Raw genomic sequence first — 12,441 nt, 5'->3', positions numbered from 1 at the left:
TAACTATCATAAATGCTCTTTTAGAGGACAAGATTCCAGTAAAATGCTGTTACAAACTCCTGAAAACAAAGGGGCTTAAATCAAACCAGCTCATCTATATGCATCTTTGTGGGATGGTTCATGCATTGCCTCCAGAGGGTAAACAAGGGTTGAGAAGATGTGAGAAGTGCTGTTTCTTCCCTAAGGGCACTTGCAGAAAAAAAAAAGGAAGGGTAAACTGGATGTAAAACATATGTGAGATAAGAGAAACAAGCTTGTCACCGCTGTCTGAGATGCTCTGTGCCCAAAAAACACCTGGTGTTCCTGAAAACAGAGTAAGGCAGGATTGGTGCCATTTGTACTTCCTTGTTATGGGCTGCTTTGGAAATGGTTTGCACAAGTGAGAGGAGCTCCTCAGCAGCACCGTGGTGCTGTGTAAGCTGCCTGGCTTGTTTGCTGTAATTTCTTTTGTCCATTTTTGTTCTGAATTTTGAGGTTTTTTTCTGAAACCCACCACTCTTTTTGTTTTCCCATCCTTTTCGATTTCCTTTTCCCCCTGCTGCTACAGTATGGACAGCGAGGCTTCTCGTCCAGCAGAGGAACATGCTTTTTGATATGTGTACTTCCACTGCAAGGCTTCATGTATAACTTTGTGCTGTGTGAGCAAAGAAAAGCTGAGGCCTGTTATGTTTTGCCTGAGCTTTTAGATCTGTGCTTCTGACTTAGACCCCTGTTCTGTCCTTATTAGGACTCAGAGAGCAAGTAGGAGGTTGTCAGGAGGCACCTCTAACTTTTCTGTAGTCACAGTTGGAGAATTGAATCTACCTTATTGGAGAAGACAGACAAAAGGTCAAACATCTTTCTTTTCAGAAGGCAACTGCAAAACTCTCTCTCTATATATATATATAAAAAAAACCCCACTACATATATAGTTTTATATATCTGTGAAAACTTATATTTTTGTATGTTGTAGCCAAATATTAGAAAAATAATTAATAGTAGATTTGGAAAAAGAATGTAATGTGGATATTGAGAAATAAAGTAGCTATGGGTTTTGGAGCAAAGGAAGTCCTGACCTCTCTGGTCCTGGCTTACAACTGACCTACTGTTTGGCTGTGAAAAATTCTCTCAACCTCCAACTCCTTTTTCTCCAACTATAAAACTTCAATATTTGACCAGTCTGAGGTGAACATGTTGATAAATTTTTAGTCTGTGAAGTGCTTTAGAATTGCTGATCAAGACATTTGACAATGAATTGCAGCTGTAATCATCTTATTAAGAAGGCTAAAGCAATAGTTTTGGTTTGGAAGGAAACATCGTTCTACTACCCAGCCTATTCCTTGAAATAACATTCTGGGAATATGCCATAGTCAAATAATTGGTTATTGTAAAAAATCAACTATCTTACATTGTTAAAGACTTATAAATTATTTTACTACCTGAGAAAAAAGGTGTGGAACTACTTGGCAGCTTTCCAGAAGTAATCTGTGTTTGAAAAATGTCATGATCCCCACTTACTCATAGTCTTCATTAACTATCATTGCTAAAGTTTAACTTAACAGTATATGGCTAATAGTCTAACTCTACTTAAGACTGCCTATTTATATTTCAAATAAGGTATTTGTGAAATCTTCTGTAGCTGTATTCCTAGCAGTCGTGTTTACAGTTTGTCACATACAGCAGCCTGGCTGTTCCCCAGCGTGTGACGCTTCCTCCCCTTCCCGCCCCTGTGCGATGTGTGTGTTCCTTGAAAAGCATCCAAGCACAAACTTCTTTTTTCCTTAAATTGAACTGATATTTGAGCTACCTGCAGGTGTATTTAGCTGGGAGTTGTACCTCAGCAGAAGGCATTGTGGCTTATTTTTGCTTTGCTGATGGTATGTTCTAGGAGAACAGATCCAAGAGGAATATTGGTTGAAGTCTTAGGAGTAAAATACATGACCGCATTTAGATCATGTAGTTCTTTCTCTTCCAGTTAAATTTACCAGAAGATTTAATTTCACCCACTTGACGTTATCTTCATTCAGCTATTAGATACCTGAAAGTGCACTTAACCCAGTCAGCAGCTGAACGAGGGTTTAGTCTGGTCAGTACCTATTTTGGTTTACAACTAAACTTGTTCCTTTGCTCCTTAGGCTGATGGAGGCAGGTCACTTTGCTGTGCACTGGGAATCCTCCGGTGGAAAGAACTGAGAGAGATTGTGAGTCAGGGCCTTTGCAGAGGGGAAGTGCGTGGGCTGATGGCAGATGATTCACAACAGGGTTAGAATTATTTCAGATATCACAGCCCTTTGCTTATTTAAGGAAGCTACATCGAATGAGGGGTGAGAAGAAACAAAAGCAGCGATAGTGTTATCCTCCTCAAATATTGTTTAAAAACTGCACAGCTGTAGGGTGTATACTAATAGGATAAATAAAATTCCCTAAACATTTTCAAGTTGGGAATGTTCTATGAGGCAGTAATTCAGCAACAGTTGGTACTCAGAAGCCTTTAAAACTGCTAAACTAGATTTTCATATGGACAGGTACCCAGTGGGATGCCATCTTAGTTTAGAATAAACTAAGACTGGTTCTGGTTTGGAAAGAATGTGCTTTCCAGGGATGGTGATGGGTGCTGTCCTCTTATAGTAGCTGTGTGAAGACAACTGCCTTTGCCTAAGCAGTAAAAAGTGGTATCAGAAGATTATTGGACCAGAATATAATGTAGAATTAGAAACTGTAAACCAGCATTTCAGAAAGTGTACAATAGCCTCCCCTGTTCCGAAAGAAAAAAATATCCTGGTGAAAAGATGGGATGATTCAGTATAACTAACATAATCTTTTGTTTTCTGTCATGCAGCATATGAAACTTTTGTCTAGAGTTGCAAATGGTGTTTTTCAGTGAAACAAATACATTAATTCCAAAGCATGGCAAGTTTGTTGTTTTGTGTTTTTTTTTTTTTAATAAGATTGTAATATTTGCAAAATTCATTTTTAATTAGAAAATCTCTCTTTAAAATTCACCATAATGGATTTCTGCATTGCTTCAAACAGAATAATTTCTAGGACAACTCAAGTGACTGTCTGAACAGACTGATGAAAGCAGTGCTCTTCAGCAGTGTTATATAGTACTATATGCTAAATATGGTTGTAATATGAATCACTTCTTGCAGGTATATATAGATATCAGAGCAATGTATATATTATTTGCAACAGTGATTCTGTTTTTATTCAGCAGTTAACGGATTTAGTTTTAGAAGGAATTAGGTTCTGGTGTGTTAAATGACTATTACTGCAATTTCTAATTTCTAAGTCATTCACCTAATTGTACAAAAAGTTGTCCTTATCTGAATACTTTCCACCCTTTGGAGTGAAATTTCAGGGTTTACTTTTTAAATTAATATATTTTACATTTGGTAATTAAAGCAGACCTATTCTATGTTTTGTCCTTTTGGGTAAGAAATTACTTTCTCAGAAGGCCAGTACCTTCAAGTGTAAACACTGTTAACTCCAACCTTGTTACATTTGTTTGACTTTTCCTACCCCAATTCCTCAGGCATGTGCTTTCTACCTTCAACTCTTAAGTTTATCTCAAGATGAACTTGGCATGACAGTTACTTCACACCCACTGCCAGGTTAAAAATAAATTTTAATGTGATTACAGTGACAAATGCATTGTACTCTTCTGTAGTGAAGACTTAAGAATTTAAAAAAAAAAAAGTGTTGAAGTTTAGATCTTTTGTTGTTTAGCAGGCTGGTTTGCATCATTTGAAAGCTTCAGGTTATCTTTCTTCCCTGCCTTTCCTCTCTGCAGGGCGTCCTCCATTTACTCAGTTGTGGAGGGGGATGGAGGAGGTGATGAAATAAAGTTTTGGCTGGCTGTTTTAATGACGGAGTCTTTCATGGTGTTATCCAAAGCCTGATGAAGCTGATGGACTTTGGATCAAGCTAGTCAAAAAACCAAATCTGTATTTGGAAAAACATCCTGCAGACTCTTTGAATGCTTTATCTAAAAGTTAAATAAATGCTCTTAACTACAAATGACATTCCTGTCTTATCTACTGGTGCTTAAACCTGGCTCCTTGCTCTCCTTTTATTGTTTGGTCAGGGAAAAGCCTGGGTTGTTGATTACTCTACAGACAAAACTGCTTTTCTTTTCATTGTGCAAGTAGCCTTATAACATTCAGACAAAATTCTTGTTTCATCCCATGGCAAAGTACATACAGTATATTGTGTGTGCATGTGATTGGGGAGTGAATATTATCATAATATGATGATGCATTTTGCATGAAGCTCTCCAGAATGCCTCATTTGAGCTTTTGCCATTGTAATTCCATGTATCATTTCAGTGTTAAGCAATGCCCTAGGGTCAGGAAAATCCGTAAGATGCAGCTGGTAGTTAACCTATGTGTCACTAGTCTGCACAGAGGATGTAAAACTGAACATTTCCATATGAATAACGCCATCTGTTTTTTAACTCCCTTGCATTTAGTTCTCAGCCTTCCCCCATCACAGCCATGCCCTGTGCCCTGTATCTCCTTTCAGTTTCTTGTCATAACTGCCCAGTCACAGCCTTCATGACCCAGAGGGTCACAAAGCAAGAAAGTGTGTCTGGAGCTCACGCTGCCCAGAGCTGATGTAATGAGGAGAGAGGGCAGAGGAAAGTTGAGACTTAAGTTTGGGAGACCATAAATAGTGCCAGATGCTGAACTGATAAGATAGCTAGTAAGATCTGTAGTAGTGGACCTGGGGAGAGGCAAAGAGGACGCTGAATTTTTTTCTTTTTTTTTTTTTTTTTTTAATCCCCAACTTGAGGACCCTACAGATTTTCAAAGGCAGGTGTGGACCCCATGCACACTGGAAATATAACTCATCATTGTACTTAAGAACATGTTGTTGGTCATCTTTTTCAGGATACCTATAGATTGTGCATGCATTATCAGGTTTCAGCAGACAACAAACTCAAAAAGAGCTATTTTGGATTGTCTTTTTTCCACTGTTGCCCAAATTTAAGTGAGACACAATAACACAGCACACCACCTACTTTAGATTTTCTTTTTTGTCAGTTTAGACAGTGTTGTTTTTCAATTGAAATGCTAAATTGTTAACATTTTTGAAAATTTTGTTTGCATGTGATCAGAAATACCTCATGTAATGGATACTGAGTTTCAATATGGATACAATTCTTGCCATACTGACTTGTCTGGGGCCAAGATTTTAATTCTGAATAGCTTAATGAGTACCAGTAAGCCTGAGCTCTGTCCTGGTGGTTGCTGGTTATCGCATAAAAATGCTATAAGAAGATCCTTCAAGTGTAAGCAGGGTTTTCCTCCTCCCTGTAAATGTTTTGAAGGTACCAGTGTTGGTTTTGATCATTGTTAACGTTTGAAATCTCATGATTCCTGCATGTTGTTACTGTATCTTTTTGGTAGATGTTAATTTTCCTGTGTATAGAAGAGCTGCTACATATAGTAATTTTTGTGACCCTACATTTTTGTCCAAGAGGCACATCTTCCAAAGGGGCATTTGTAGATGACCTATGAATGATTTTAAAATAAGATATTATGATTCTGTTAGCTGATAGAGCATTTTTGCTTTTGACTCAAATATTAGCAAGAAGGTACTCAAGGCTGCCAACACCCTTACAGATACAAGCTTTTTTCCTCCCCCTTAGTTTCCTCATGTGTAGTACTAGCACATTTCTTAAGGGCATGTTATAAAAATAATGAACACCAACTATATTATGCATACAGGAGCAAGAAAGTAAAGCTCCAGTGTCAGACCAAAGGGATTAAGGCAGTCCCAGGGGAGTAAATTGAAACTGCAGAGAAACATAACCCAGATGGTACACGCCTTGTCTTTGGTAATAGGGAGCAGTGCCTGGAATGTCTGCAGAGAGAACGCTGTTGTCTGTGTTGGTGCTTTGAAGGCTGTTCTCTCAAGGGATGGGGGTTTCTGTCCTCTTTGTACTCCGGCAGGATTTCCGGGATGCTGTGGCACATGCCTCTAGGCAGCTTGGAAAGCCAGTGATTGAGGACAGAATCCTGAATCAGATCCTTTACTACCTACCTCAGCTGTACGAACTCAATCGGGACCTCCTGAGGGAACTGGAAGAGCGATTATCGCACTGGTGACTATCAATAAAGGGATACCATTCCTTTGATGTTGTTGAAATTTATCTGTAGGCTTATGTGATTCCATGTGACCACGGTTTGACTCTTGTGTTTCATGAGCCTTCTTAAATGACAGAATTGACTTTGAAAGTATGGGAGATAATTTTTCGTTTAGATGTACTTTTTGCCATTTAGACGTACCCAAAAAGGTCCAGAAGGCATCTCAATACATGTTTTTAGCAATCACACTTTTTTATTTAAAATTACATTTTTAATTGAAAAGTCTGGTCCCTGCATGGGTGTGATAAGTGGACTGATTTCACTAGGGGAAAAGGATGCTGTCCTGAAGACTGGTTTGCATTTTAAAGGTAGTTGAGATCTACTAACCAGGCACAGCACTGATTGACAGCCACAATACTACTGAAGTCCATTCTCAGTTACACTGGTGGGTGGATCTAAATCAGCTGTACAAAGCTTACCGACAAAGGCACTGAAATGGGTAGATTGCAGTCCCATGCTTGCTGTTAAGGGATGGAGACTGCATCTTGAAGTTTGAAGATCTGTCTCCTCAGAAATCCAGCTTGTACTGAAGTGTTCAGACAGTTCAGGACCATTTTAAACAGACTGTCTATTTTGTCATCTAACACTAAACTAGTGTGTCGAGGTGTGCCTGCTTAAGGTTTTTCAGAGTAGCTACTGAGATGCATGCCTATCTGCTGAACTGTAAGCTTTTTCTTCAGAACATAAATAGCACATCTTGCTGTGAAAAAGATAAATGTATTGCTGTAGGGTTAAGGTGTACACTCTCTATGGCTCTAACTGCTCTATTTTTTGTTTCTAGGATCGAACATCAAAGAATTGCTGATATATTTGTTAAAAAGGGTCCCTACTTAAAGATGTATTCAACTTACATCAAAGAATTTGATAAAAATGTTGCACTATTAGATGAACACTGTAAGAAGAATGCAGGTTTTGCTTCAGTTGTCAAAGACTTCGAGGTACTGTAGTCTTTTGTAAGACATACCCTATTTTGTGGCTTTTCAGCAGTTGTGAGCCTCCATAAGGCTTTAGAGATTATTCTCTTTTTTTTGCTGCGGTCTTGGCTTGAGACTTAGTAGGGCGTAAGTGGAAAGAAGTAAATTCAGATTTTGTGAAGTAACTAGTGATTTTAACTCCACTGTGAGATAAGATAAAGGAAGTTGATTTTCAGAAAATGTAGCACTTGCTACAAATTACATCAAAGACACATTAACAAAATCTCTAGCTGCTTTTTTTTTGTGTTCAGTTTTGTCTCCTGGTCGTACTATGCACCAATTAAACTGACCTGGTTAAAATAGGATAGTTATCTACCACATCATAGGGCAGTAGCTTACTCATGGAAATGTTGTTTCATTTTAGTTGGAAACATTAAAAAGTGAATTTTCTTATCTGCATATTTCTAGAAGTTTCAAACCCAGCGCATGCAGCAAACAGATGAAAGCTGATTCATGTCCCTAAGAGCATTGCCAGATTTTTACATAACTCCCTTAAAACAAATCAGAGAAGAGGTGCAAGCTCCCTAAGTACATGATCCACACAAATTGTGAATTTACCTCCTATTACATGGGATTCCCCTTGGGTAATCCCAGGTCTGTTTTTTTACAAGTGGTTCAAAAGGCTACTTACAGCGGTCAAAGGCAGAGCTTGAGGCAGAGTCAGCAAAGACAGGAAGAAGAGGCCTTTTTAAGGACTGGGTGTTTCAGATAGACATTATTTTGGATGCAAACTCAAGATAATTAACATTTTTGAAGCATGGATCTTTTCATTCTCTGTTGCCTTTAGAGGTGTGGATTAATTAAAATTTCTGCCGTGAGCATTGCTGTCTTCTCTGCCTTTCTGCCTCATGGGCACTGACAGTGACTACAACGGAGCATGTTGCCATTGCCACTGGTGTTTCCTTTATTTCTGGGAAGCTTCACCTCTCTTCCTCATAAGCAAAAGCACCTGTTTTGAATCCACAGAGCATGAGTGCTTACTGATGTCTTTTAATGCATGATTAATTTTGCGTGCAGTCTTCCACACGGAAATGCTTGGTCTGTAGCGTTTAACACTGTGCTAGCTGCACCTTTTTAAGATAAAGCTTATCCATTGTAACTGGTAGTTGTTTGTAGATATGTTTTCTTTTGCTGGAACCCTTGACTACCACTGAATCAATACATATTTTGGGTTTTTCTTTCAGATGAGCCCCCGCTGTGCTAGCCTGGCCCTCAAGCACTATCTGCTCAAGCCAGTTCAGAGGATTCCCCAATACAGGCTCCTGTTGACAGGTACAGTCGAGCTCTTTTGCAGGCTTAAGAAGCCAGTCTTCACACGTCCCAGGAAACTTGTTTGCAGGCAGTTGTATCCATCTGTAAAGCGTTTATCTGACTTAAGATATGTGAAGCTTTTTTTTAAAAACATGGCATGGGTTTAGAGGTTTTCTTTGTTAATACTGATTGCAATAGGATATACAAGTGAGGTGCTAATATTCCCAAAGTTGTGGTGTGTTCCCTGACGGTACATTCAGCAGTACTTGGAAAACATGAAACCTGTGGTGATTTTTGTTTGTTTTTGTGGTAATAGAAGCCTGTAATTTCCTTAGAGAGTTGGAATGCACCTATTCTGGTTTGGGTTTCTTTTTTTTTAACTTTTGTTCGGGTGTTTGGTTTTTTCTTTTTTTAATGAAGGAAAAAGGTAGTATGGAAAACTGGAGCTAGGAGAAGGAAGTGAAAGATCTCTATGCAACTGTGAACTTCTGCAAGTAGCTTCTCTGTTTCTCCCCCACCCATGTGTTTTGTCTGTAAAATCTATTCTCTTTTTAAAGGCAAAACACATGTTTTTAGTGTATGTTTACCAGTAAGTCCTTAAGACTTTTGTTACAGGAGCTGAAGAGCTGATTTGGGACTAAGAAGTCTGAGCTGTATACCCTGCTCTGGCATGTTTGGGTGACCTTGAGCAAGTCATCTCCATGATGCAGTGCTTTCTTTTCTGAAAAAGAAGGGCAATGATAGAGGCCTCCTTTGTTGAAGTATTTTGAGATGTGTTTGTTGTAAGAGGGGGATGGCTCCTGTAAGGATTTGGAAATACTTAAGGCATTGTTTTTGAAAACCATTGCCTCTTGATGAGCAATTTAAAAATAGCCTCTGTTTATGTAGTAACTGCAAAATAAAATGCTCTGTGACCTTTTTTTTTTGGCTCTGTAGCAGCTTATTGGCATTTCCCCAGCAAGTACTCAGACTAGTGATGCTGTGAGAGATACAGACTTAAGTGTTATACAGCTGTTACCAAGTTATTAATGTTGACTGTTTTCATTTTAATCATCTCATTAGTCTCAGGTGTTGAAAAAAGGGTGAAAAACCCTTATTAAATGGAATATTTTGTAGGGGAAAATCTTAGTGACTCTTAATTGATGAAATCAAACCATAAAACAGCATTTGGGGAGTTGCTTTATTTTAAAAGGATACTGACTGGGGCATGGCATAGGCTTGTTATACACACAAATCAGATCTTTGGGTAAATTTGGAGGTTTTAGTTAAAAATGTTGAACGGAGGATCAGGATGGAGTGAATGCCATTGTCAATATACATAGCAAAGCAAGAGATGTTAGGGGTGAGTGGCACTGAAACAAAACACAGACGTTGAAGGGGAATTCCTCGTGATCATTAACTGTTATTGTGGCTGGGACAGGCTGTTTCAGACCTGAAAAAACTTATTCTGTGGTGATGGGAGTTGCTGTGGGTGTCCCCGTTCTGCAGACCTTACTGTGGCTGCCCAGCTTTAAATACACCTGCAAATGCTATTGGCAGGAATGGGATTGTGGTGCTGGCTGCTGATTTAGAAAAGTAATTTTGTATTGTTCTATGGGAGCAATAAAAGAGGTCAGGCTAAATTTAATTATGCTGGATCTGGTGAGTGGTTTTTTTAGATCTGTTTAATTTTTAGTCAGTTCAATCTATCATGCGTTTCTGTTGTCCTTGAGATTTTCACTCTTCTGTATCTCTGTGGATGACCCATCTGCTCTGTTACCCCCCAGCAGCTCTGTGCAATATTGAGCAATCTCTGTATAAACTTGTGCTGCAAAACCTTTGGAGGACATGCGAAATATTTGCATCTATTGTTGGAGTGGGTGAGATGCAGTGATACAGCAGCTGCCCAGGCCAAAGACACGGGGGATCTGTGCGTGAGGGAGGAGGGGGCAGTGGGTAAGAGCAGAGGAGCGAAAATAATCCAGGAAATGAAGCTGCTAGGCCTGAGTCAGCAGGGATTTCTTCCTATTTAGATGTTCTGTGTCAGTGGGACAGCTTTGTACTGGTAACCTGCTGCTTACACGGTCACATCACAAGATTGTTGCTGTGCTTTGAAGTGGAGTTACTTTTGTGCTCACAAAAGCAGGAGCAGGTGGGCTAGTAAATCAGCCAGGGAGAGGCACAGCTCAGCTGTGTTTCTGTTTAATTACACAGCTTCTCCAGTCCAGCAAGTGAACTTCCACTTCTCCACATACTGGCCCTGAGCTCTATACAGCAAATATTAGGTGGGTTTTTTGGGGAGGTTAATTAGAGGCCTCTGATTTCTTCTAGAAATGAAGGAGAGGTGATTCTTTCCTCCTGAAAACCTCTGATTTGAGTAGATGACTTGAGACTGTACAATATGAACAGGCTCTTCATTGTCATACGATAAGCCTCTCTACTCTTTTTCTCAACATAAGGTTTGCAGAGAGTCTTTTATTATCCTTAACTGAGGTATAGTGAGAGGAGGCTGAGGGGAATGAAAAATAAGCCTTTGAGCACACTGCTCCTTTGCAGCTCAGAAATAGAGTTGTCAGACTTGAGGCCAATTGCATGTTGGGGAAGGACTGCTTTGAGTTTAACTTAATTAAATTAGACAACCTGAGACAAAAAAGTAGTTTATGAAGCAGAAGAGAATTTTTAGTGGGAGAAGAAGTGATAGTCGTTGCCCCCCAGCAAGAAGGAAGAGAGAATTGCTGACTGCTGTTGGGTGGAAGCAGGAAATTTTGTTTGTCATGGAAACAGTACTTGCGTGCTCTTGTGTTGATTTTTGTTGTGTTTTGGGGTATCCAGCAGAGTTATGAATTTTAATTTCTAAGTCTGCCTTTCTGAAGGTATGCTTAAGGTTTTCCTAGTCTGAACAACTAAAGCACATTTCAGAGGGGAAAATTTTTTTGGCAAAGACAGTAGGTACCATTCCACCTTAATATTTGACTTCTGTATTTATTTTATCTAGGAATATTTTTGCTAAATTTTTACTGTAATGTTACTCATGTCTCTGAAATCCGCTTGTCTGTTTAAGCTAGTACTTCCAGAAGGTACTTGCAAGCACGGAATTTCCAGTGTGTATTCACAGAAGAGACTAAAAATATCTGTTCTGATGCTTCTCTGAAGCTAAGTTTTAGCTATGAACTGAGGTTCACTTACCAGATATACATAGAGAGTATTAAGATGAAAATTATGTATTTATCACTTTCAGGATTGTACAGTTGCAAGGTTTTTTTAGCTGCTTCAGTCTTGTAAAGCAAAAGCTGCCTTCCTTTTTAAATACAGAATTTTAAATGAATGCAGTTATCTTAAAATCTCTGACTTTCCCCTCTTCTAGTCACTGATGATATGATTTAAAGTGCTAGAATATACCCATCCAAAAAATGTTTTTGAGTGATGTAAAGTGTTGTTGTTTTGGGGAACATGTCATGAAGCATGAATTTGCCAAGAAACAGTTAGTTCCCATGTTGGGTCTCTGGTTTTAGTTTTCCAGTACAATTACTTTGGGTATTAAATTGGATGTCCCCATGTAGTAGCAACAGTTTCTTAGAGTGCCAGCAGTACATTTGCAGATGACTGAATTATAATCACCTCATCTCTTGTTCCCAGCCCATAAAGGTGAGTATGTGGTTGACAGCTTTAAGAAGTTGATATGTCGATATAAGCTGTAGGGACTCATTCTTTATACTGGGAGGTTCCCAGTGGAGTCTTTTGTGCTGGCCCCGATGAAGATCAAGTTGCACTTGTAAAGCTTTAACTTGTTTGCTTTATGATGGAGTCCTGAGAGTGCTTTGCCTGGACAGGATGGCACAGCTTCGGCTTGAGAGAGCAGGCAGGGCAGGAGAGGGCAGAGCTGGTGTCTTATGTGTGACAAGTTCCTCTAGGTGTTCAACCAAGTTTAAACCAATGTGAACTCTCCTCAGTTCCTTTCAAAATACCTCCTGCTGATTTTTTGTCTCTCACACCAGCTTCTTGCCGGCATAACTCGAGGCGAAGCAAGATGAACATTGTTTTTAATGGAATATGTGTCCACCTAAATGTTGCCCTGGAATGTCTGGTAGCTACTACAGAACAAGATC

The 12,441-nt window shown here is 39.2% G+C and overlaps 1 protein-coding gene across 4 annotated transcripts in view; it reads left to right on the top strand.

Moving 5' to 3' along the window:
* The window catches only part of FGD6 (FYVE, RhoGEF and PH domain containing 6), a 74,189-nt gene that overhangs the window by 34,910 nt on the left and 26,838 nt on the right, over window positions 1-12,441 (top strand). For all 4 annotated transcript variants that reach the window (XR_012629231.1, XR_012629232.1, XR_012629230.1 and 1 more), the window contains exons 6-8: window positions 5,937-6,088; window positions 6,913-7,069; window positions 8,290-8,377. Coding sequence is in view for 1 of the 4 variants with exons in the window: in XM_074870773.1 (XP_074726874.1) it covers window positions 5,937-6,088; window positions 6,913-7,069; window positions 8,290-8,377 (397 nt within the window). In the remaining 3 variants the exon portion in view is untranslated. The remainder of the gene's footprint in view (window positions 1-5,936; window positions 6,089-6,912; window positions 7,070-8,289; window positions 8,378-12,441) is intronic.

This window comes from Strix uralensis, chromosome 5, assembly GCF_047716275.1.
Source record: "Strix uralensis isolate ZFMK-TIS-50842 chromosome 5, bStrUra1, whole genome shotgun sequence".
Taxonomy (NCBI): Eukaryota; Metazoa; Chordata; class Aves; order Strigiformes; family Strigidae; genus Strix; species Strix uralensis.
This window is presented reverse-complemented; position numbering and strand designations above follow the sequence as displayed.